The sequence below is a fragment of the Sus scrofa genome, chromosome 17, assembly GCF_000003025.6.
Source record: "Sus scrofa isolate TJ Tabasco breed Duroc chromosome 17, Sscrofa11.1, whole genome shotgun sequence".
NCBI lineage: Eukaryota > Metazoa > Chordata > Mammalia > Artiodactyla > Suidae > Sus > Sus scrofa.
In genome coordinates, this window is record NC_010459.5 from 47,319,090 (window position 1) to 47,343,911 (window position 24,822).

At 50.0% G+C, this 24,822-nt stretch overlaps 1 protein-coding gene across 2 annotated transcripts in view; it reads left to right on the forward strand.

Moving 5' to 3' along the window:
* The window catches only part of PABPC1L (poly(A) binding protein cytoplasmic 1 like), a 30,647-nt gene continuing 7,994 nt past the window's right edge, over nucleotides 2,170-24,822 (forward strand). Inside the window, exons 1-10 of one of the 2 annotated variants that reach the window (XM_005672962.3) lie at nucleotides 2,170-2,483; nucleotides 4,597-4,790; nucleotides 10,726-10,841; nucleotides 13,091-13,230; nucleotides 13,389-13,483; nucleotides 15,606-15,743; nucleotides 16,033-16,128; nucleotides 19,833-20,099; nucleotides 23,064-23,148; nucleotides 24,187-24,315. In XM_005672962.3, coding sequence (XP_005673019.1) covers nucleotides 2,291-2,483; nucleotides 4,597-4,790; nucleotides 10,726-10,841; nucleotides 13,091-13,230; nucleotides 13,389-13,483; nucleotides 15,606-15,743; nucleotides 16,033-16,128; nucleotides 19,833-20,099; nucleotides 23,064-23,148; nucleotides 24,187-24,315 — 1,453 coding nt within the window. In that variant the 5' untranslated portion in view covers nucleotides 2,170-2,290. Of the gene's footprint in view, nucleotides 2,484-4,596; nucleotides 4,791-10,725; nucleotides 10,842-13,090; nucleotides 13,231-13,388; nucleotides 13,484-15,605; nucleotides 15,744-16,032; nucleotides 16,129-19,832; nucleotides 20,100-23,063; nucleotides 23,149-24,186; nucleotides 24,316-24,822 lie in introns of those variants that run through there. The other variant, XM_013985397.2, reaches the window with a different exon arrangement.

The window sequence follows — 24,822 nt, forward strand, 5'->3', positions numbered from 1 at the left end:
CATGTTTCAGCAAGACCCTGTGCTGCAGGGAAGTTGCATGAACACTGCAATGGGGAGAGTCAAGAATAGCCAGGCCTACCAGTCTCACAGTATCCCCCCTTCTCCCTCGAACATTCCACATAGCCGTAGTGTCCATCTGTTTGTCCATCTGCTGAAATGAGAAAAGAAACATTCATGCACTGATTTCAAACAAACCGAAAGAAAAAAGAAAAAAAAAAAGAAACCCTCTCTCCTTTCTAGCTGAACAAAAATGTGCAGTTCATACTTGGCGCTTGAAAATGCAGTAGTGACTGTGGAACGAGCCTGTCTGTATATCTGGTAGCTCTCTCTTGCTTTGTTTTTCCTTACCAGTATTCTGCCTCACGTTTGCTTCTGTGATGGTTATATTGCCTAGCAAGCACACCCGTGGTTGTGAAAATAGTATAGCAAAAAAGAAAAAAACCCCGGTTATTGATGTACTAGATTTGTGTATGTCTTTTAAACATTTCTAGGTTCCACCTTCTACAGAATAATCAGGAAACGTGTAAAAACTCAAAAGTGAAATAAAAAATTTTATCAGTTGGCCTGTGCATTGATGTGTGGCGCCACCCATGTCACCACCAGAACTAGCTGACTACTCTGATCACAATTGGGGCCTTGCTCTTAAAAGGAGGCAGCAACTTAATTTCATCTTTTAGAACCAGAAGTCAGCGTGTTGTGAAGAGGGGGAAATTGCCATGAATTAACACAGAGCTGGAGTTCCTGCCGTGGCGCAGTGGTTAACAAATCCGACTAGGAACCATGAGGTTGTGGGTTCGATCCCTGGCCTTGCTCAGTGGGTTAAGGATCCAGCGTTGCTGTGAGCTGTGGTGTAGGTTGCAGATGTGGCTCGGATCCCGAGTTGTGGCTCTGGCGTAGGTCAGTGGCTACAGCTCCAATTGGACCCCTAACCTGGGAACCTCCATATGCCGCGGGAGTGGCCCTAGAAAAGGCAAAAAGACAAAAAAAAACCACGGAGCCTCTCTGCGTTGCACAACAATCCATCCAGGTGTTGGGTCCACTTTTGTGGCTTCTGAGATTGGGTGTGGACTGTGGTTTTGCATCCTATTCATAGATGACGCCCCCACTCCTTTTTAAATCCTGAGATGTAACCAAGCCAGGGAGAAATGGTTGCATAAGTCTTGGTCGACTCCAAGGTTAGGCCCATCTCCGTCCTCCCTCCTAGCACTGTTTAAGGTAGCCTGCAGCACTGACTTTCTTCCTGGGGCTTGTCCCCCACGCCCCAGTCTAAAAGCATCCATTAAAAAAAAAAAAAAATCAAGATAGTTTTTTTTTTTTTTTTTAAGCCCAGGATTAGAACTGGTTGATGCTTTCTTGCTAGTGTAAGCTGGGCAACCAGACGAGCTCCTGCCCTTGGTTCCCAGGCTGCTTGTTCCATCTGTCACACCCAACCAAAGGTCTCTGGGAATCTGTTTTATTGAAGCAGGAAATGAGAAGCCAGGTGAAATGTCAGTTTTCAAAACTGGCCCTACATCACAGGTTGGGGCTGCAAACTCTGACACTTGGTGCTTTTTGGGGGGCCAGCACTCTGACCTTGTCCTGTTGGGTTCCAAGAATCGCGGTGAACCTTCCTGGTGGCCTGCGGGTGGGATGGATTCGTGCGCAGAGCCTCTCCCAATGGCCTTGCTGGGGTCAAGGAAGGTTTTAGTTGGAAATGCTCACATGGAGCCTTCAGTCCCAAGTCACCCAGCCAGGTCCTGAAGGCTGGGACTGGATCCGTGCTGTCCGGACGAGAAAGCCTCCTTTCGGGAGGGTAGGCAGTAGGAACACAAGCCTTGAAGTCGGGCGTCCCGCTCGGAATTCGCCCGTTACTGTGTGAAACATGCGCGGGGCACACAGTCCCTCGTGTAGAGGGAATCCTCCCAGTTTCACAGAGAAGGTTCAGGACAAAGGCATCTTGGGGATTAGAACCCAGGGCTCCTGCCGCCCGGTCCCCGCCCTCTCCGCGCTGCTGGCGCAGGCTCGGAGCTCCCCCGGCTTCCCCGCAACTCTACCCGGGGCCAGGTGAGGGCTGTCCTCGCCTCTCGTCACGGAGGCAGAGATGCCCCCACCTGGGGCTTCTCGAAGGCTGAGGGGTCGCAGGTGTGCGGCGGGGCCGCGCGCGTCCGCGATTGGTGAGCCGGGCGGCGGGGGCCGTAAAAGCCGGGGGCCGACGCGGGTGGGAAGAGCCCTGCCGCCCCGCGCGTCCCCGCTGCCGAGGCTCCCGCCGGGGTGAGCGCACGCGGGCGCCGAGCGCGGGGCCGCGCCCACCATGAACGCCAGCGGCCCGGGCTACCCGCTCGCCTCGCTCTACGTGGGCGACCTGCACCCCGACGTGACGGAGGCCATGCTCTATGAGAAGTTCTCGCCCGCCGGCCCCATCCTGTCCATCCGCGTGTGCCGCGACGTGGCCACCCGCCGCTCGCTGGGCTATGCCTACATCAACTTCCAGCAGCCCGCCGACGGTGAGCGGGGGGTGGGGGGTGGGGAGACGGACAGACCCATCGACCGACAGACAGCTAGAGAGCATCCCGGCCCCCCGTGCCCTTTCATCTCTGGCTGCTCTTGCATCTTCCGTTTTGCAGCCTGGGGTCGAGAGATACAGGTGGTTAGAAAGGGCCCTGAGACGAGAACTGGCAATTAGTGTGCGCCTACTGTGTGTTTTGCTGGTGCTCCGTTTTTACGGAGGAGAGGTGTTACGGCTCAGGGAAAACGGCCAAGGGCTTTGGGGTCAGCCAGACCTGGGATGAGAAAGCCGGCAGCTGTGCGGCTTTGAGCAAATAAACCATTCTGAGCTTGGGGAGGGGGGCTGTCTGCAAAAGGGGGGTGGTAGCTGCCTTATAGAGGGGTCGGGAGGATGGGCAATTCAAAGCACCTGGTGAGGAAGGTGCCGGAGGAGACCCAGGTGATGACTGGGGAAGCCAGAAGAGCTTTCCCGGCAGCGTGACCCGAGGTCGGCCCCAGCCGCCCCTATTTTCCGGAACCACGAGGAGCTGCCTCCGCTCCAGGCTGCACAGCCGGTTCTTCAGAGCTGATAGGACTGGTGGAAGCCGCCAGCCGTCTGTCCTCACTTCTGTTGAGAGTGAAGAGCTTGCGCGCCGGGTTTCGCTCGAGCTCTGCCGCTAGGGCGCGAGCTTGAGCAAAATTTCACCCTTGGCAGCCTTTACCTGCAAAAATGCGGCTGACTTCTTCCCCCGGGGCATGGAAAACAGGAGGACTGTGTCTAGGCAGTATCTCCAGCACTACCTCATGTGGTGCATTGTGAGCGTTCAGTAAGTGCTAACCTAAGAAATAGAGTAACTATCACGTTCAGCTGTAAGATTCCAGAAACTAAGCATAAAAGGCCTTGCCCCAGCCAAGTCCAAAAGAGGGCACCTTGACTCTGAGTCTTCTGGGAGGGGGAGGAGGTTCCCTGAGCTGGGAGTTTGCTGGGGTGGTTCTGTGGGTTTCCCAGCAGGTGGCTGAGCTGGGTTCCAGGGAGCCCTCTGCTCTGCTCTGCTTTACCTGCCCCACTGCCTCTTCCCACCTTCCTCCCAGCCTGTACCACCTGACCTTTTTTTGCCAGACTTTGTAGATGGGGAAACTGAGTTCCAGACAGGAGAAGGGTTTTGCTCCTGGGTGTTGATGGCAGGGCTAGATGGAACACCCAGACTTGCAGAAACTTGTCCACTGAGTATTCCACAGTTTGCCAACACGCCTCTGAAACCAGACAGTGTACCACCTGGGGCGGGGGGGTGGGGGTGGCCGGCGAGGACAGGCTGTAGCAGTGGCAGGAGGATGGGCAGAGGCTGCAGTTTTTAGACACACTACCATTTGCCAGACACCTATTTTGCGCCAGGCACAAAGGACAAGACGCCTTGCAAACCTGGTTTAATGTTCAACCTGACCACCTGGATACAGATGCTATTCCCTCCCTTTGTTATATGTACAAAGGTGGGTAATATTATCATCATCTCTTTACAGGTGTAGAAATGGGCTCAGAGAAGCGATGTTCACGTCTCCAAAAGTCATTCACCTTAGAGAGTTCCCTGGTGGCCTAGGGGTTAGGATTCAACACTTTCACCACTGCAGCTCAGGTTCAATCCTGGGTCTGGGGACTGAGATCTGCTGCATGCTGTGGCCAAAAAAAAAAAAAAAAAAAAAATTGAGATTATACTCCTCGGGATCAAATCTCAACTCTGCTGTTCAGCACCAATGAGCTTCTGTTTCCTCAAACTGCTGCCGCCCTTGTCACAGAAACCCTTTAGATCTTTCCTCTTTCTGAGCCTCAACTTGCCCTTCGTAAAATGGGCATAGGTTTTCATGTTCACATCACCATGGTGAAGAGTCGAATGAGAAGGTGGGAGGAGTGCCAAACACCTGGTTTCTTTCTGTTTATCCCTCCTGAGCCTTCAAGTTCTTAGCTCAGGTGAGACCCAGACAGTGGTTTTTCTTTTTCTTTTTGTCTGTCTGTCTGCTCTTTTCTTTTCTTTTTTCTTTTTCTTTTTTTTTTTTTTCTTGATTCAATTCCCGATTAAGCTCTTCGGAACTCGGAAAGAAAACACCTTTAAATTTGGTCCTTTCTCTTCTCCTGTGCAGCGGAACGGGCACTGGACACAATGAACTTCGAGGTGATCAAAGGCCAGCCCATCCGAATCATGTGGTCCCAGCGAGACCCAGGACTTCGCAAGTCTGGTGTGGGCAACGTCTTCATCAAGAACCTAGAGGACTCCATTGACAACAAGGCCTTGTATGACACCTTCTCCACCTTCGGGAACATCCTCTCTTGCAAGGTGGGTGTGCCTTTTGTTTACATTAGACGCCTGTGTGGTGGTAGAGGGGATACCACGCAGCCCCTCACTTTCCAAGGTCTTGTCAGTAAAGCTCCAGGTTTAGCCAGCAGGCGAATGGTAGTTTTTCTCAGTATTATTTTCATAGAACTGTCAGTGGTCACCTGTGTATCAACTAGCTCTTGCTAGGTAACCACCTCATAGCTTAGTAACTGTCAACAATAACCATTTATTTTGCTCACGATTTGCCATTGGCAGTTGGGGCTGAGTTCAACTGGGCTGTGCTTTTTCTTAGCTGGCCTCCTTTATATGCCAGCTGTGAGCTGGATGGCTTGGCTTCTAGGGAGTGGGTGGCCATCGGCTGGAATGTCTCAGCTTTCCTTGCTGTGGTTTCTCATCATTCAGCAGGCTCACCCAGGCTGTTCTTCTAGCAATGGCAGGGTCCCAAGAGATGGAGAGTGGAAGCTTGCTAGGCCTCTAGAGACCTTCGCTCAGAACTGGCACACCGTCACTTCCAGTGCATTCTACTGGCCAAAGCAAGTCATGAGAACAGCCTAAATGTGCGTGAGAGGGCAGTAAAAGTTATAGGACAAGGCAAGCGCATACAGGGTGGCCATCAATCAGGGCAATGATAGCAATGGACCACATTTTGTTTGTAACAGTTCTCTTAGAATGGATGTTCCCTAAGACTAGGGATCTTGGAGTTCCTGTTGTAGCTCAGTGGTCAACGAACCCAACCAGTATCCACGAGGACGTGGGTTTGATCCCTGGCCTTGCTCAGTGGATTAAGGATCTGGTGGTATTGTGAGCTGTGGTGCAGGTTGCAGACATGGCTTGGATCCTGCATTGCTGTGGCTGTGGCGTAGGCCAGGGGCTACAGCTCTGATTTGACCCCTAGCCTGGGAACCTGCATATGCCACGGGTGCAGCCCTAAAAAGCCAAAAAAAAAAAAAAAAAAAGAAGAAGAAGAAAAAAGAGGCATCTTGTTCTTATTCACCACTCTATCCCAGTCCCTAAAGAAGATGTGAAGACATAGTAGGTGCTCAATAAATATTTGTTAAGCTAATGGCTGTTCTCATTTGGGAAAGGCTGTGTTCATTTCTCTGACTTTGTAGTTGAGGGTCAGGGCCATGCAGAAGGTCAGTCTGTTCTAACAGATGGCTTAACCCTGGGTGTTTTGCTCCCTTTTTTTTTTTTTTGGCTACACCCACAGCATATGGAAATTCCCCGGGCCAGGGATTGAATCTGAACCGCAGCTGTGACCTACACCAAAGCCACAGCAATGCCACCTCCTTAACCTCCTGTGCCACAGTGGGAACTCCTGCTCCCAAGATTTTATGAGGATGGCTGGTCAGTTACCCTGCAGCCTTTGGTATGTTGAACTTTCTGGGGAGGCAGCAGGGAGATGGGGAGACAGTGGGGAATGACAGCACCCTCTGTGTTAGAACTCTCCCTGGACTCCTCCTGGGTGGCAGGCGCAGTCTTAAAGATCTCGAGCGAGGTGTCACCACCTCCCTGTTAATGAGGAGCAGACAGACTGGAGGATGCACAGTAGCTGCTAAGGACTCCCCATGACGGACAGAAAGGGCTGGTTCCTGCCTTTGAGCATCAGTGGGGGAGAGGGAGAAAGAGAGAAAGAGTCTTAACTGTGTGCTAAGTTCTTACAATAAAAACAGCAGATTTCATTGAGAACTATGTCTAGATACTCATGTTGCAACAGGAGAAAGGGTGGGGGAAAAACTGTAATTGCAATGTATACATGTAAGGATAACCTGACCCCCTTGCTGTACAGTGGGAAAAAAAAATAAATAAATAAAATAAAATAAAACCCAGCAGATTGGAGTTCCCTGGTGGCTCAGTATGTTAAGGATCTGGCATTGTCACTGCTGTGACTCAACTTGCTGCTGCTGTGGCATGGGTTTGATCCCTGGCCTGGGAACTTCCACAGGCGTGGCCAAAAAAATAACAATAACAGCAGGTCATCCAGTACTTTCTATGTGCTGGATTTTCCGCATACACATGCTCATTGAATTTCCCACAGCAGCATCTTAAGGTATAAGTTGGAGGATCCCCGAGTTACCTTTGAGGGCAGAGAGGCTCAGAGTCGAGGGTCACTTGTTCACAGTTGGTATGTTGGGGTGGGAGGTGAGTGGCTGGGCCAGGATCTGAACTAATGGCTTTGCAGGCTTAGTCACACCTGCCTGTGTGTGACTCGGGCAGGTCTTTGCAGGCCTGAAGAAGCCCTGTCGTGGGCCTGGTTGGATACAAGGCACTCAGTGTGGTCCGTACCCCCGTGTGTTTGCCTTTAGGTTTTATGGGGATGGCTGGTCAGCTTCTCTGGCGTGTCTCCCCTTCTGAAAGGTGGCGGGGCAAGGGGGAGAGGATGAGAGTGATGGCGCCCTCTTCTGGGAGTGCGACTAAGTGCTCTCAGGGTCTTTGGCGATGGTGAGATTTTTAGGAACAGCTGGAAATTGGGCTCTGAGGGAAGTGCACAAGACCCATGACATCCAGGGCCCTGGAAGGCGCTTGCCCTGTGGCAGAGGAGAGGTTGCTGAGCAGGCGGAACTCCACCGGCTTGCAGTCAGGCCACGCAAGTGCAAAGCCTAGTCTACCAAGCAGAGGGGCGACATGACATAGTGGCCCTGACCTTGGACTTTGGGGCCAAGTGTCCCGAGTTCAAATTCTGACTCTTGGAGTTCCCGTCATGGCTCAGTGGTTAACGAATCTGACTAGGAACCATGAGGTTGCGGGTTCGATCCCTAGCCTTGCTCAGTGGGTTAAGGATCTGGCGTTGCCGTGAGCTGTGATGTAGGTTGCAGACGCCCCCGTGTTGCTGTAGCTGTGGCGTAGGCCAGCAGCTGTAGCTCTGATTGGACCCCCTAGCCTGGGAACCTCCATATGCCACGGGAGCAGCCCTAGAAAATGGAAAAAAGACCAAAAAAAAAAAAAATTCTGACTCTCGCATTCACTCCCTGGCACTGTGGCCTTGGGCTGGTTGGTTAACCTCTTCCCACCCCAGTTTCCTCTGAGGCGGTGGTAGAACCTGCCTCATAGATGGTTGTAAATGTCTCTTAATTTGGACAGTGTCACAACATGGGTAGCCCTTGAAAGAGTAGCGGGTGCCTGGTTAAGCATCTGAGGAGTAACTACAAGAATCAAATGGTGGTGCTCCCCTGTGGGCACAGTTGGCTAAGAATCCAGTGTTGTTACTGCAACACCTCAGGTTCGATCCCTGGCTCAGGAGCTTCCATCTGCCATGGGAATGGTCAAAACAAAATCAAATTGTTATTTTTGCTGGCTGGCTGACCTTGGACAAGTCATTTATTCCCATTTTCTCTAGTCAGGCAGCTGGAGCTTGGAGCTTAATAATTGGCTGGAAGGGTTCTTATGACAAGTATGACAGTATGTGATGCCCTGAGTAGGTGCCTGGCCCAGAGTGGGACCAGGTCAGTGGAAGAGCTGGGCCTGAGTTGAAAGTCGAGGACGCTGCTCAGGGCTGGAGGGGGGCCTGTTGGGTGTGGATCTGGAAGCAAGACTCAATGCAGGGCTAGCTGGAGAGCAAGGTGGTGTCGTTGTGTGGACAGCAGGAGCCACTGGAGGCTATTTCCCCGAGGGATGTGGTCACAGGCACGTTTTAGAAAAAGCATCCCAGAGGTCAGCCTGGTAGTGGGGCTGGGAGATTGGGGTGGGGGTCGAGGCAGAAAATACCACTTAGCTGAGCTGGGGCAGTGGCTGAAGGGTCGAGAGGCATTAGGGGTCTTAATGCAAGTCTAGCCAGAGAGACGAGAACTCTGAACCGAAGATCTTTCCTGTTCTTAATGTTTGTCCTAATAACTTGACTCGGGAGCCTTGCAGACTGGGGATAGGATGTTTGTGTCAAAATTTGAAACAAGGAGTTCCCGTTGTGGTGCAGCAGAAATGAATCTGACTGGGAGCCATAAGGTTGTAGGTTCAATCCCTGGCCTTGCTCAGTGGGTTAAGGATTCCACGTTGCCATGAGCTGTGGTGTAGGTCGAAGATGCGGCTCGGATCTGATGTTGCTGTTGCTGCAGCTGTGGTGTAGGCCAGCAGCTGTAGCTCCGATTGGACCCCCTAGCCTGGGAACCTCCATATGCCACAGGCGTGGCCCTAAAAAGCCAAAAAAAAAAAAAATTGAAACAAGTTTGCTGTTGAAATAATAATTGGTAAAATTTAAACAGTGTGGAAAGGAGTAAAGTAAAAAAGTTTCCATCCTGGAGATAATAATTAACAGTTTGGAGAGTTCCTGTTGTGGCTCAGCAGTTTAAGAACCTGACTAGTATCCATGAGGGTGTAGGTTTGATCCCTGGCTTCACTCAGTAGATTAAGGATCTGGTGTTGCCATGAGCTATGGTGTAGGTCGTAGATGCAGCTTAGATTCTACCCCTAGCCTGGGAACTTCCATATGCTACAGGTGCAGCCCTAAAAAAATAATAATAAATGAAAATAAATAAGTAAATAATTAACAGGTTTTTTTTTTTCCTGTGTGTGCATTTAAAAATTTCTCTGCCAAGGTATATGGAAGTGACCTAAGTGTCCATCAACAGATAAATGGATAAAGAAGATGCAATATATGTGTATGTGTGTGTGTATACACAATGGAATACTACTCAGCCATTAAAAAGAACAAAATTTTGCCATTTGCAGCAGCATAGGTGAACTTGGAGGGCATTATGTTACGTGAAATAAATGAGACTAAAGGCAAATACTATGTGATATCACTTATATGGGGAATCTAAAAAATATAACAGACCAGTGAATATAACAAAAAAGAAGCAGACTCAGAACAAACTAGTGGTTACCAGTGGGGAGGGGGTGAAGGGGAGGGGGCAGTATAGGGTGGGGGAGTGGGAGGCACAAACTATTGGGTGTAAGATGGGTTCAAGGATCTGTTGTCCAACACGGGGAATAGAGCCAATATTTCGTAATCACTGTAAATGGAAAGTAATCTTTAAATACTGTATTAAAAATTTTTTTTAAATTAAGTAATCATCCCACACTTTCTCTCTCGGTACTTTCCTTCTTTCTTTCCCCTCTCCCTTCCTTACTTTCTCAATCTCTCTCTCTCTCTGTCTCTCTGGCTGTCTCTCTCTTTCCAAAAATTTTCTACTGAATATGTATTACTGTTAGTGGAAATATAATTAAATGTTACCAAAAATGTCGAAAAATTCTCAAAAGTGTAGATGCCCACTTTAAAGCACATGAGCTTGATTTTATTTTATTTTTCACTTGACAGTATACCTTGCTGTGGTGCAGTGGGTTAAGAATCTGACTGCAGTAGATTCTTAACCCACTGCAGTGGAGGTTGAGGTTCAGGTTCAGTCCCCAGCCTGGTCCAGGGGGTTAAAGAATCCACCGTTTGCATCTGCAGCATAGATCACAGCTGTAGCTCAGATTCAGTCCCTGGCTCAGGAACTTCCCTATGCAGTGAGTGCGGCCATAAACTTAAACAAAACACAACATACCATGTGGGTAATTCTACCAGCTGTGAACTTGATCACGTCCTCTTTGAGTAGATTATGCACATCTTTGTAATTTACTTAACCAGTCTCCTCCTGACGATCCTGGAGTTGTGTCTAATTTGCTGTTAGAAACAAAGATTCAGGAAGGAGGGGAGGTGGTTTGAATTTAATCCTTTATCCATCACCTTAGGAGGATCATTGAAAGCTGGTCTGTGGTATATGTGAGACCTATGTTCAATTTCTGGACTCTGTCCCTTCTTACTGTGTGATCTTAAGCAAGTAGCTTGACCTCTCTGAGCTTTCATTCCCCGGCTCTAAAATAGGGCTGTTGTGTGGTGTGGGAATGTCTTCACAGGCACAGAGTAAGCTCTCAGATATTAGTCATTATCACCATTGCCATTCTTTTCTACCGACCCCTCCGTTGGATGCTCTCCATGTCCTGTTTCCCTGTGGCCCAGGTGGTGTGCGACGATCATGGCTCTCGAGGCTTCGGCTTTGTCCATTTTGAGACCCACGAAGCTGCACAGAACGCCATCCGCACCATGAACGGGATGCTGCTGAATGACCGCAAAGTGTGAGTGGTGCGATGTGGGGGCGGGACCAAGGCTGAAGGGGCAGAATCATGGGTACCCCACCCTGGGACTGAGCAGCCTCTGCCTTTCTTCCTGGCACTGTGACCTCGGCTGACTCAGTGTCAGGGACTCCCTTTCTCCCAAGTAAAAAAAGTGGTGCTGCTGTGTTAGATTCTGAGTAACAAATGATGTGGATGCTTTAGAAATTCTAACAGGAGCAGCTAATGGCCAATCATAATGAACTGGGTGGTTTTTGACTTGTTTTCCAGCCTTCTCAGCATGGCTGTGAATTTTATTGATTTATTTATCAACTTAATTATTTATTTACTTACTGATTTATTTCTGTACCCACGGCATATGGAGGTTCTTGGGCCAGGGATTGAATCTGAGCTGCCACTGTGGCAACACAGGATCCTTTAACCCACTGCGCTGGGCTGGGGATCAAACTCACACCTCCAGCATGACCGAAGCGGCCACAGTCAGTTTCTTAACTCACTATACCACAGCAGGAACTCCCATGGCTGTGAATTTCACTGGACTTTTGTTTCCTGAATTTGGGGACCAAAAGGAAAGTTGGCATATACTTAGCCTGCCATCTTCATGCCTTTAAGCTTAGCATCATCCCCACTTCACAGATGGGACAATTGAGACACAGATGCTGAGCGGCTCCCTCCCCCAGTTCTGATGCTGCCCATCTGAGGGGCCCAAGGCTGAGCAGTGGAGGAGGCTTTGAGATGGGAGACGCAGCCAGAGTCATTTTGTCCAGAGTTTCTCGGGGGAGTCACCTGTCAGCAAACCTTAACTTTGGAAGGCTTTTCCTGATTCTCCAGAAGCGTGTTTCTCTCTTTGTTGGCTTTATTTTGCCTCTTTTCCCTTGTCATTCAGTTTCCTCCAATTTGGGGGCCAGCTATAACTCATTTTACCTAATGTCTTATAGATACCATCAAATTTTGTTTTGCTTGATTTGTTTTTCATAATCTAGGATACTTTCCTAGATGTGTTTGTGTGAACTAGGAAATTTTTTTTTTTTTTTTGGTCTTTTTGCTATTTCTTTGGGCTGCACCCGCTGCATATGGAGGTTCCCAGGCTAGGGGTCAAATCAGAGCTGTAGCCACCGGCCTACGCCAGAGCCACAGCAACGCAGGATCCGAGCCGCGTCTGCAACCTACACCACAGCTCACAGCAACGCCGGATCGTTAACCCACTGAGCAAGGGCAGGGACTGAACCCGCAACCTCATGGTTCCTAGTCGGATTCGTTAACCACTGCGCCACGACGGGAACTCCTGAACTAGGAAATTCTAATTTTAAAAATTAGCATTGTAATTAAATGATTTCAGCCCCCTGGTCTTAGCAACACTGGCATAAACCGCATCTAGTTCTCTTATAACCACTTCCCCAGTGCACCCAGCACATGTTAAATGAATGAGCAAATCCCTGTGAATCCCTTTATTTATTTATTTATTTTGGTCTTTTCTAGGGCCACTTCCCACGGCATATGGAGGTTCCCAGGGTAGGGGTCCAATTGGAGCTGTAGCTGCCGGCCTATACCACAGCCACAGCAACGCGGGATTCCAGCTCACAGCAACGCCGTATGCTCAACCCACAGAGCAGGGCCAGGGATCGAACCCGCAACCTCATGGTTCCTAGTCGGATTCATTAACCACTGAGCCACGACAGGAACTCCCCTAGTTTGATCCCTAGTTTACAGGAATGAACCCTGAGGCTCAGAGCCATTGAGTAACTTGCTCAGGGTCACACAGCTTGGCACCTGTAGAGCAGGGATTCAAGCCCTTGTCTCCGTGACTCCATAGTTCGGACCCTTATCTCCTGGCATGCAGGAGGAGATCCCTGTGCATTTGCCACAAGAGTGAAGTCATCTTTTTTGGGGGGGCGGGGGGCACCCTGAGGCATATGGAGTGCCTGGTCGGGGACCAGATTGGCACCGCAACGCCAGATCCCTAACCCACTGTGCCTGGGATCCAGCCTTCATCCCAGTACTACGGAGATGCCGCTGATCCCTTTGCAGCACAGCGGACACTCCAAGAGGGAAGTCGTCTTAACCTTATTCTGGAATACAGAATCTTGGCTGTTGGAGGTGCCAGGCTTTGGATGCATGCCATCTGCCCTGTCCCCTGATGAGGGGTACGGAGGTCTGAAGGCTGGCGGCAGCTGACCTAGGGTTGCTGGGTGGGCTGGGGCTGGGCAGGGGGTGGCTGATGGCAGCTGCCCACCCTGTCCATGTGTCCACAGCTTCGTTGGCCACTTCAAGTCCCGACGGGAGCGGGAGGCGGAGCTGGGAGCTCGGGCCTTGGAGTTCACCAACATCTACGTGAAGAACCTCCACGTGGACGTGGACGAGCGTTGCCTGCAGGACCTCTTCTCCCAGTTTGGTGGGCTTGTTTCCCAAAGGAGTCGGGGATGACTTCTCCTCCAAGCTTGGGCTGGGAATGGGGCGGCCCTGGGGCTTCCTAAATAGAGACTTGGGAGAAGGGAGGGGGACCCCGTGGGGCTGCTTCGACTCCCTTTTGAGCCAAGTTGCCCTTCCCAGGGAAGATTCTGAGTGTCAAGGTGATGAGGGATGACAGCGGCCACTCCCGAGGCTTTGGCTTTGTCAACTTTGAGAAGCATGAGGACGCCCAGAAGGTAGGAGCCTCCCCATGGCCCTGTCTCGTGGAGGAGGTACGGCACCAGGACTAGGAAGAAGGGGGATCAGGAGCAGAGGGCTCCAGCTGCCTGTGGAGGAAAAAGTCCCTCCCCAGCTTGGGTCCATACAAGCCAGGGCCCTTCCTGTCTGTGGTGAAGGCAGCCACCTTCAGCCTCCTCTGGTTGCTTCCATACCCTGAGGCTGGCTGGCTTTTCATAGAATCTTTTCCCATGCAAAGGAGCTCAGATAGGGGCCTTTGGGGCAGCCATTACCCCTTTCTTGACTTGATGGTGGGCTTGAGGTCAGCCTTTGCAAATATCTTCTCCAAACACTTCCCTTCCCCTACTCTTTAGACCCATGTGTCCAATAGAAATGTAACATGAGCTGCATGTGCAGTTTCAAATTGTTCAGTAGCCACATTAAAAAGGGTAAAAAAAAAACAAACCTGTAATTTTAATATGTTTTATTCAACTTATTCAAATTATCACTTCAATGTGATTTAATATGGATATAATTGATTGATATTTATGTTGATAAAAGTTGAGATTTCACATTCCCATTTTTGGCTAATTTTTTTGAAATCTGGTACCTCTGGCACCTGTTGGTTCAGACTAGCCATTATTTCAGGTGTTCAGTAGCTGCATGTGACTGGTGACGCCATATTGGACAGTGTAGCTGGCAGTCATTGATGGGTCTCGGCTCCTAACTTTCCCTCCGTCAGGAAGCCCCCTCTTCCTGGCTTCACGTGCTCCTGATGAGATGCCCCTCCTGTCTGTCTCCATCATTAGCACAGATCTCCCTGGATAGAACCGAGGGTGGGGGCTGGCTCTCGTTTCACCATTAAATCTCCAGTATTTCATTGCCGGTAGGTTCCAGATATGCATTTGCTGAGCAAGGGAATGGCCCAGGGTCATACCGTTAGTAACGAAGCAGGACCACTGTCCTGTTTGGCCTCCCACCATGAAGCACTTTCTACAGATTTCATTGATCACGGAAGAGCTCTGCTCATGGTGGATTCTGGCTGGAGACCTGGATCCTGGGGCCATCGGGATGGCAGCCACTTCTCACTCAGCACTGACCACGGGCTGGGCACTGTCTGCTTTTGCATACCCTCTCCTGTCTCCTTCCACCCATACGGGCTGTACGGTTGCTCTCAGCTTCCAGCAGGCTGCAGCTCGGAAGAGCGATCCACTGGGATGAGAACCAACCTTTTCTGACTCTCAAGTTTTGTTCTTAAGTAAAGGGCTCCTTTGAAAGGTAACTTTTGGAGTGTCCTCGGGCAAGTCCCGCCCTCTCTCTAGAGTTTGGTTTCCCTAATTCTAAAAGGACTCCTTGAGTAAATGGGTGAAGCTGATATAGAACAGGCAATTCTTGGAGCCCCAGGTCACTTTGCATATATTTACATATATTTGCGTGTCTAGGTAAGGAAGCAATTCGTTATGTGAAAATATTTATTAATGAACTGACCACTTAAAAAGTCAGTTCCCTTTCAAACATTTCTCCTCCCTAACACCAGTGTCTATTCCAAATCTTTTGAGTCAGTATACATGTGGGTCTGCTTTTTGCTGAATTTTGCAGGTAAGTCAGTGCAGATTGAATTCAGTATAAATGGATTGCAAAGACATTGCTCGTCTTGCAGAAGATGTACAATTTCATGCAGTCAAAGCCACTGGTGATGTGGGATCTGGCAGCCTTAGGCCAGTTAACTGAAAAAAAGAAAAATCAGCAAAGGTTAAGACCCCTGTGTGTGTGTGTGTGTGGTCTTTCTAGGGCTGCACCGGCAGCATATGGAGGTTCCCAGGCTAGGGGTCCACTCAGAGCTGTAGCCGCCAGCCTATGCCAGGCCATGCCAGATCTGAGCCTCATCTGTGATCTACACCACAGCTCATGGCAACGCCAGATCCTTAACGCACTGAGCGAGGCCAGGGATCGAACCCACAACCTTATGGTTCCTGGTCAGATTCTTTGCCACTGTGCCACCCCAGGAACTCCAAGACGCCAATATTTTTAAAACTAAAGCCCTCCTGGTTATCCTTCCCTGTCTTGGCCCAGGAGATGGGACTGGAGGCCAGGGCCTCTTGGGGGTGGTTACCAAGCGCTGGTTGCCTCTTCTCTGCACAGGCGGTGACAGACATGAATGGGAAGGAGGTGAGCGGGCGGCTGCTCTACGTGGGCCGGGCCCAGAAGCGGGTGGAGCGGCAGAATGAGCTGAAGCGCAGGTTCGAGCAGATGAAGCAGGACCGGCTGACCCGCTACCAGGTGAGGGTCAGCCTTCGTGAGGGCAGCTGCTTCCATGTGAAAGTGTCTGTGCGTGGATGGCCCTCTCTCCTCCAGCAATCCCACTTCCAGGAACTTGCTTGTAGGGATGGGGGGGAGAGGCTGCAGCTTCCAGGTGATTGGCTGAGTGATGGGTGGGGTGCATGGGTGCTTCGTGAGACCTGGAACTAGAGGCTTGGTGGGGGGGGGCTTCCCGTGCCCAGGTGGCCCATATCGACCCCTCCCCCATCCCGGGGCATTCACAGCTACATCTAGGGGTCTTAACTCCTAGGGCGTGAACCTGTATGTGAAGAACCTGGATGACTCCATCGATGACGAGAAACTGAGGAAGGAGTTTGCTCCCTATGGAATGATCACCAGTGCCAAGGTGAGGGCCAGGGGCACCTACAGGGGATGCACAGCCTTCCCTTCCTGCCCTCACTGCCCTACCCCCACCCCGTGGCTTCCAGGGAGTTGGTGCTGTGCTGCTCGGTCTTGAGTTTGGGGGCTGTATCTGACCCCACTGGAGCTTGTTGTCCATCTGCAAGCTGGTCTGGCCTGGAGGGGAAGAGGGTAGAAATACAGTCCCAGCCACACAGCTGAACTTAATTGTAATCTAGGTTTATTCAGCATTTATTGAGTGCCTACTGTATGCCAGAGTCCAGAAACTTATGTCACAAAATTTCCATTGACTTTTGTTGTCTGGGCTTGGCCCATGACATAATTCCTTTCAGGCCTCAGTTTCCCCATCTGGAAAATGAGAGGGTTGGACTGCATTATTCTTTTTATTTTTTTTATAATGGCTGCACCCATGGCATATGGGAGTTCCTAGGCCAGGGATCAAATCTGAGCTGTAGCTGCGACCTATACCCCAGCTGAGGCAACACCAGATCCTTTAACCCACTGCGCGCCTGGCCAGGTATTGAACCCATGCCTCCGCGGTGACCCGAGCTGCTGTGGTTGAATTCTTAACCCACTGTGCCACAGCAGAAACTCCAGGCTGCATCATTCTTCATTCATTCTTCTCCTTTTATTGAGCACCTACTGTGTTCCCAGCCCACCTAGCACCAGAGATGTGATGTTGGCTCTGTGACCTTGAGCAGATATCTTCTGAGCATCTATGAGATGGTTCTGAGCTCTGGCTTCTTATTAAGATCCCCTCAGGAGCTCTTAAAGAGACACTGGGGTCAGGCAGACTCAATGTAGGTCTCTGAGAGTAGGGCCTGAGCATCCGAATTTTAAAAGTGCCCCAGATGATTTTAAGATGACCCAGTGTTTGTTCATGTCATACTCAAGCATCTGCTTGTTTGCCAGGCCCTATGGGTAGCACACAGGTACAAGTCAGCCGTGGTCCTTACTCTTGGGTTGCTTATAGTCTCGTGTGGAATTCGGACACATCACTAATTCAAGTCTACTCTAAGGTGTGATGGGGGTGGGGTAAATAGAGGAGGCAGAGCTGTGGTAGCTCAGTGGAACAGGAAGGAGGGCTTCCTGTAAGAAGTGGCAGTGGCAGCAGAGTTCGACTTGGCTGTGAGGAGGTAGGGAGCTGTAGGTGGGAATAAACAACTTTCCAAGGAGATCAGTGTGTGTCATGGAGCCAGGGAGCTGCGAGTGTGATGTGATGGCTGGGCTTTTAGGAAGTGGTCTAGAAGTTCTTTTATCTGTCAAATCCAATTTTGAACGTCCTTTGGAGTTCCCTTGTGGCACAGAGGGTTAAGGATCTGGTGTTGTCATTGCTGTGGCTCTGGTTACAGATATGGTGCAGGTTTGATCCCTGGCCCAAGAACTTGCTCGTGCTAGGTGTGGCAAACAAACAAACAAAAAACACTAGGTCTAAATCCCAATCCTACCATTAGCAAGCTGAGGAAAGCTGAAGGAAGTGATTTTGCCATTTGGACCCTACTTACCCATCTGTAAAATGGGAGCAATGTTACCCACTCCTAGAGGTGTCTTGAGAACTCAGAGACCTGTATGTGGAGCACCTGCCCATAATAAGTAGTAAAATAATGATTTAATTGTTCATGCACATTGCATATACTTTAGGAGTTTCACTGACCTCCTGAGGCCCTCCTGAATGAAAGGAGTCGTAAAAGTCTGGATTGTTTCCAACTGAGGCACATTGGAGTGACTATATTGTTATAAAATGGGAATTTTATTTTTTAAGTTTATATATATTTATATAATTAATGTATTCTATTTTATAAAATTGTGATTGTAAATGAGATCATCTATATAAAGTGCTGACAACATATCAAGTTCATAGGAAGTGCTACATCACTGTTAGTTATACTAATCTTATCTTTTTTTAACTACCTAACAGAAGTTCTTATTAACTTGTTCTGACAGTATTTTTGGTACCAAGAAAATTTGGCTGTCTGACCCCTTCTGAGGATATTTTTAAATGCATAAAAAGAAATTCATAGTGCTACACAAAACAATTATATTGAAATATATTTATTAAAATACTGGGGCGACAGCAGTGTGTGCTGCTGTGTTAATGCATCACATTTATAAGATCTAGTGAAGCAGCAGCATAAAAGATTTTGAGGTCAGCAATAATTAATGTGATGACATATTTTATTCTTCCTGACAAAGTCAGAAGCATAGCTAATACTACTATAGCTTTCATTGCCTGTTTTCAAAATAGAAGAATATGCTAATGTGAAAATAAAGGTGCCGTTTTCCCCCCATCTGAGCTCACAGATTCCCCTGAATTCTATCCGTCCCCGGGGGAGCTGTGAATGCTCAGGTCAAGGCCCCTGTGTACGGGTAGCCAAGTGCAGCTGAAAATCACCAGTGTTAGAGCAAGAGCGCCAGTAGAGCAGATTTAAAATTTTCTCAGCTCAGATCCTCATTCAGTTGGCCAGTGTCTCAATCTAAAAAAAGAATCAAGAATCGTGAATGCAATGTGGATTGGATCCTTGAAGAGAAAAATGTTAGAAAGGCCAGCGAAATCTGAGTGAAGTCTGCGGTTCCGTTAACAGCGTTGTAGTTAATATTGCAGATGATAATTAGCAGTATTGTCTCCATGCTGATATTACAGTTTTGATAAATGTACCATGTTAACATTGGGACAAGTTGGGTGATAGATATACAGCGACTCTATACTATTTTTGCAACTTTTCTAAAAATCAAAAGAAAAAGGTTATTTTTTAATAAAAATGGCTAAGAATATCTCCCCCAGATTCCTCAAAGAACTTGGCTTTATGCCTTGCTGGTAAACCTTGCAATGAAGGTTTACCAGAACTGTGGATTGGGTTCGAGTCATGGTTGATGTGTGATCCACTGGCTGGATGACCCTGAACGAGTCCCCCCCTTTTTTTTTTCTCGTGGTATTGACTTTTGTTTCTATTTTAATGAAATGAACATTTGAAAGCACCAAAAGCATAAATTCAAATTATTTTTTCCTATTCCACACAAATCTCCTTATTGAAGTCTCTAAGAAATACAGCTCTTAAGAGCATTCCACTTGGTCCATGGTGCACAAATGAACTATAGAATTGTATGGGTGGCTTAATAAAATCCAGGGAATAGTTGAAATTGCAGGTTTTCATCCTAGTGTCCTCAACCGAAAGGTTTAAGACTGTGATCTGGCTGATGGACTCTGCCCCTAGATGTTAATGGGTCCCAAACTCTGGTCCCACTTCATCACTGCCCCGCTGGCAAAGGCGGATACAGTTAACAGCTTAACCCCGCTTTCCATCACAGCTTAGGAGCATCTTTTCAGAAAGAAACTTGAGAGAGAAAATTAGCTCTGCAGAGCAGCTGTTCTCACTAACTCTGAGGGACAGTCTAGTAAATTAGCGCGTGGACTGGTCCCGCTAAGTCGCTGAGCCTCAGCTCCAGCACCTGTCAAGTGGGCGTGGCCGTGCCCGCCCATCAGAGGGCCGTGCCTGTCCAGTGAGAAGGCGTGTCAAACATCTGGCATGCGGTGGGCCTCAGTAAATGTGGGGGTGACAGGACCCACCTCCATCGCAGTTTCTCCTGGGCCTGCTCAGGGTGGGGCTGGGCCCCCCCCGGGAGGGAGGGGAGCATGGTCCCCGGCGTCTTCCTTCCCCGCCCCCAGCAGCCCTTGTCTTGTCTTGCTTTTAGGTGATGACAGAGGGTGGCCACAGCAAAGGGTTTGGCTTTGTGTGTTTTTCCTCTCCAGAAGAGGCGACGAAGGCCGTGACAGAGATGAATGGGCGCATCGTGGGCACCAAGCCACTGTATGTGGCTCTGGCCCAGCGCAAAGAGGAGCGGAAAGCCATCCTGACCAACCAGTACATTCAGCGCCTCTCCACTATGCGGGCCCTGGGCAGCCCCCTCTTGGGCTCCCTGCAGCAGCCCACCAGCTACTTCCTCCCCGCTGTGCCCCAGGTGAAGGCCCACCCATGTCCTTTCCCCGACAGTCAGACAGGGCAGGAAGATAGAGCTGTATCCTCAACTTGCTTCTGCTGGAAACTCACTCGGCAGGCACCTGTTTTCACCCCATCTCTCTCTCTCTCTCTTTAATTTTTTTTTTTTTTTTTTTTTTTTTTTTTTTTTTTTGCTTTTTACTGCTGCACCTGTTGTATATAGTATTTCTCAGGCTAGGAGTCGAGAATCCGAGCTACAGCTGCCAGCCTGCACCACAGCCACAGCAACGTGGAATCCGAGCCTTGTCTGCAACCTACACCACAGTTCACGACAATGCTGGATCCTTAACCCACTGAGCAGGGCCAGGGATTGAATGCACACCCTGAGCCACAACGGGAACTCCATTTGTTTTCAATCTTTTTTTTTCCTCTTTTCATTCCCTGCCAGTGATTTCCACTAGTTTGTCTTCCACCTCACTTATTCATTCTTCTGCCTCCTGTTTTCTGTTGTTCCTTCTAGTGACTTTTTAATTTCAGTTATTGTATTTTGCATCTCTGATTGCTTCATCTTTAAATCTTCTATTTTTTTGTTCAGTGTTTCTTGTCATTATTCAATCTTTGCCTCCAGTTTATTTCCAAGATCTTGAATCATCTTTACAATCATTAGTCTAAGGTCTTTTTCGTGGAGTTTGCTAATCTTCAGATAGCAAACTGGAGATTAACTGTTTTTCTGTTTTTTTTTGTTGTTGTTGTTGTTTTTTTCTTGTTCCTTTATATGGGTCACAATTCTAGGGCTTTTCTTTTTCTTTTTCTTTTTAGGGCTACACATGGCATATGGAAGTACCTGGGTTAGAGGTCAAATTGGAGCCATAGCTGCCAGACTACTCTGGAACCACAGCAACTCAGGATCCAAGCCACACCTGGGACCTACACTGAAGCTTGTGGTGACGTCAGATCTGTAACCCACTGAGGCCAGGGATCCTCATGGATACTAGTTAGGTTCTTGACCTGCTGAACCACAGGGAGAGCTCCTTCCTTTTCATTTTGTGTAGATTTTTTATATGGTCTCATTGCAGGCAATAGCGTTGTAGCCTTTCTTGCTTCTGATGTCTGCTCCCTTGTCGCTGAAGTTGGTACAGGGGCTTGCTTCAGGCTTTCTGATGGTAGGGACTGGTACCTGCCCATTGGTAGGTGGACTGATTCTTAGCCCTCTAGTGGGTGGGGCTTTGACTCCAGGTGTGATTAGAGGCCACTGTGTGCCTAGGAGGTCTTTAGGCAGCCTGTGCTTATGGGTGAGGATGTGTTCGCACCTTGTTTGTTTGCCCTGGGGCTTCTCAGTCCTGATGGGTGGGGCCAGATTTTTCCAAAATGGCAGCCTCTGGGGAGTTCATGCTGATGATTCTTCCCAAGACCTTTGCCTCCAATGTCCTTCCCCCACAATGAGCCGCAGTCGCCCCCTGTGATCCCCAGGTAGGTCTGACCCAGATTCTTACGGAGTCCCTGCTTTGCCCTGGGACCCAGTGCCCATGAAAGCCTATGTGTGCTCTTCAAGAGTGGAGTCTCCATTTCCCCCAGTCCTGTGCAGCTCCTGCACACCAGCCCTGCTGGCCTTCAATGCCAAATGCTCCAGGGGCTCCTCCTTCCAGTGCCAGACCCCAGGCATAGGACCCTGACCTGTCACTCCTTGGGGTGAGTCTTTCCAGTCTGTGGGTTGCCTACCTGGTGGGTATGGGATTGCTTATGTCATGTAGGCGCCCCTCCTACCATCTGGATGTGACTACTGCTTTGTCATTTGGTGTTAGGATATCTTTTTTGGTAGTTTCCAGTCTATTTTGTTGATGGTTGTTCAGCAGTTGGTTGTAATTTTGTTGTTTTCATGAGAGAAGGTGAGCTCCAGGCCTTCTACTCTGCCATCTTAACCCCGTCTCCCACCCCATCTCTAAAAGGGGTAATAACTTTGCTGTCAAACAGTGCTTCCCAATCTGTGGTCAGATACATTTGGGAATGGAGTTCCTGTTGTGGCTCAGCGGTAATGAACCCAACTAGTATCCATGAGGACTCGGGTTTGATCCCTGGCCCCACTTAGGGGGTTAAGGATCCAGCATTGCCAGTTAAGGATCCAGTGAGCTGTGATTGCAGATGTAGCTTGGATCCTGCATGGCTGTGGTGTCGGCCCAGCAGCTGCAGCTCCAATTTGACCCCTAGCCTGGAAACTTCCATATGCTGTGGGTATGGCCCTAAAAAGACAAAAAAAGAAAAAAATACATTTGGGAAATATTGTATTCATCCAGAGAAGCCTGGATTTCCCCCTTCCCCATAGCAGGCAGCAGCTCGATGTGGGATCTCAGTTCTCAGACCAGGGATTGAACCTGAGCTGCAGTGGTGAAAGCATCGAATCCTAACTATTAGACCACCAGGGAACTCCCTCAATTTCTTTACTATATACCTTCTTCTACCCTAATATGCCAGCGTGCGCTGTGACTTTCCCAACGTGGCAAGAGTGTGTAGCATTCCTCCAACTTAGATGGTCATTTTTGTGGGATGTCTGCCAGCATCTCTCCTGGATGTTGCTGTCCGTGGGGCATGGTTTGGGGAAGGAATCTGGGAGACTTGGAGGAAATAGAAAGATGTCAGTAGAAAGGCGAGTGGCTCTGAGGCTGGGAACACTCCTCCCCCTTCAGCAGTTACACTGGCACAAGTTACAGTGGGAGGTGTCACTATTTTATCCAGGTTCCTGGGCAGGTAGTGCTGATCATTGGGGCAAGGATTGAACCTGAGATCCTGCCCGGAAGGGTCCAGGACTAGGGGACCTCCTGAGATGGGAAGTGAGAGCCTTCTTCCCAGCATCGTGGGTCTCTACTAAGCAGTCCCCTGGCGGGGGCGGGGGTGGGGGGTTCCTGCAGCACTGTGCCTGCGAGGAGGCAGTTTCTCACCTCCCCAGCCGCACCTCCGCACCCCTCACTCTCGGTCCTTTCCTCCCATGCAGCCTCCAGCCCAGTCGCCATACTATGCCTCTGGCCCACCCGTCCAGCCTCCCCCCAGGTGGACAGCCCAGCCACCCAGGCCCTCGTGTGAGTGACCCAGCCCGTCCCCATGGGCCCCACGGGGCAGTGCGTAACAGCGGTTCAGGACACACGAGGTTGGGAGTCCAGCCTGGCCCTGCCCCTTCCTGGGGTGTTAGTTCGGATGGGTAACCTCGCCTCTCTGAGTCCGTTTCCCCTTTCCAACGTGGGCCTGAATGAGATGTGCGTAAAGCCCCGAGAACCACGCTGAGCCTGTAAAAGACATGCCCTGTAGCCGTTATCCTCAGGGAGCTCCAAAGGCTCTCCTGATTTGTGATGGAGAAAATCCCTGCAAAGCTGAGAAAATGTTAACTCCTGGAGTTCCCTGGTGGCTCAGTGAGTTAAGGATCTGGCATTGTTGCTGCTACGGCACGGGTTTGATCCCTAGCCCAGGAACTTCCATATGCCTCAGGTGCGGCCAAAAAAAAAAAAAAAAAAAAAAAAAAAGAAAGAAAAGAAAAGAAAACATGGAGTTCCCATTGTGGTGCAGCAGGTTAAGAACCCGACTAGTATCCAGGAAGAGGCAGGTTCGATCCCTGGCCCCCTCAGTGGGTTGCCATGAGTTGCAGTGTAACTTGGATCTGGCATTGCTGTGGCTGTGGTGTAGGCCCACATCTGCAGCTCCGATTTGACCCCTAGCCTGGGAACCTCCATATGCTGCCCTAAAAAGGAAAAAAAAAAGAATGCAAAAAGAAAAAAAGAAAATGTAACTCCTTCGGCCACGCTGTTGATGAATGGCCCTTCTCCAAGAGTGCAGTTCACCCTGACCTGAAGCTGCCCTGGGGACCAGGGTTGTGTGGTCCTGGTACCTGTGCTTCTTGGGGCTCTGGGGAGACAGAAGTTGGCTTTGTGATTGCAGATTTCCACCCCCTCCCCTGGACTTCTGGGTCTGCTAGTGAATTCATTCATCTTTCTGCTGATGAAGGTTCTGGTTCCCCTTCCGATCCCCTTCCCTTTACCTCCAGAACCGTCAGGCTGCCAGGTGCCCTCCCCCCGCCCGATTGTCCCCTTCCACCCAAACTTTCTGTACGTTCTCTGTGCCACCAGCCGCCTACCCACCTGCTGCCTCAGTGGTCCGGCCAGCAGCCGTGTCTCGGCGCCCCTCCGTCCCCATCAGCAGCTCCAGGCAGGTCTCCATCCACGTGCCACGCCCGGTGCCCCAGACCCAGGGAGTAGGTGAGTGTGGGCAGGGTCCAGAGGAACAGAACAGAACCGTTTGGGGATGGGGGCAGAGGCTTGCTGCTGGCTTCAGCATCAGAGGAGACTCGGAACCCGCCTCCATGGTGACCCTGCCACTCGCCCGCCTGGAGGCGGGGCTGGATTTGGAGGCCCCGTAGTCTAGTAGTCAGCGTGGGCTCCAGGGTCCTATAGGCCCAGTTCCGGGGCTGGCTGACTGTGTGGTCTTGCTCACTGCTGTATCCTCGTCTCTAACACTGGAGTGAAAACAGTACTCCCATTTTGTCATGTGGGCGATGCGATCAGACGTGCAGGGGCTCAGCACCAGCTCTGAACCCGAGTGCGGCGGGCGGCAGCTGTGAGCAGAGGCAGAGGTTTTGGCTGTCAGACAAGCACACCCATTCTCGTTCAGCAGATGTTTGCGTATCTGTGTGCTGGCCCATGCTTGGGCGCTGGGGATCTATGTGAATGCTGGTCTTGAGGTTTTATGCCTTTAGTGCTGCTGCC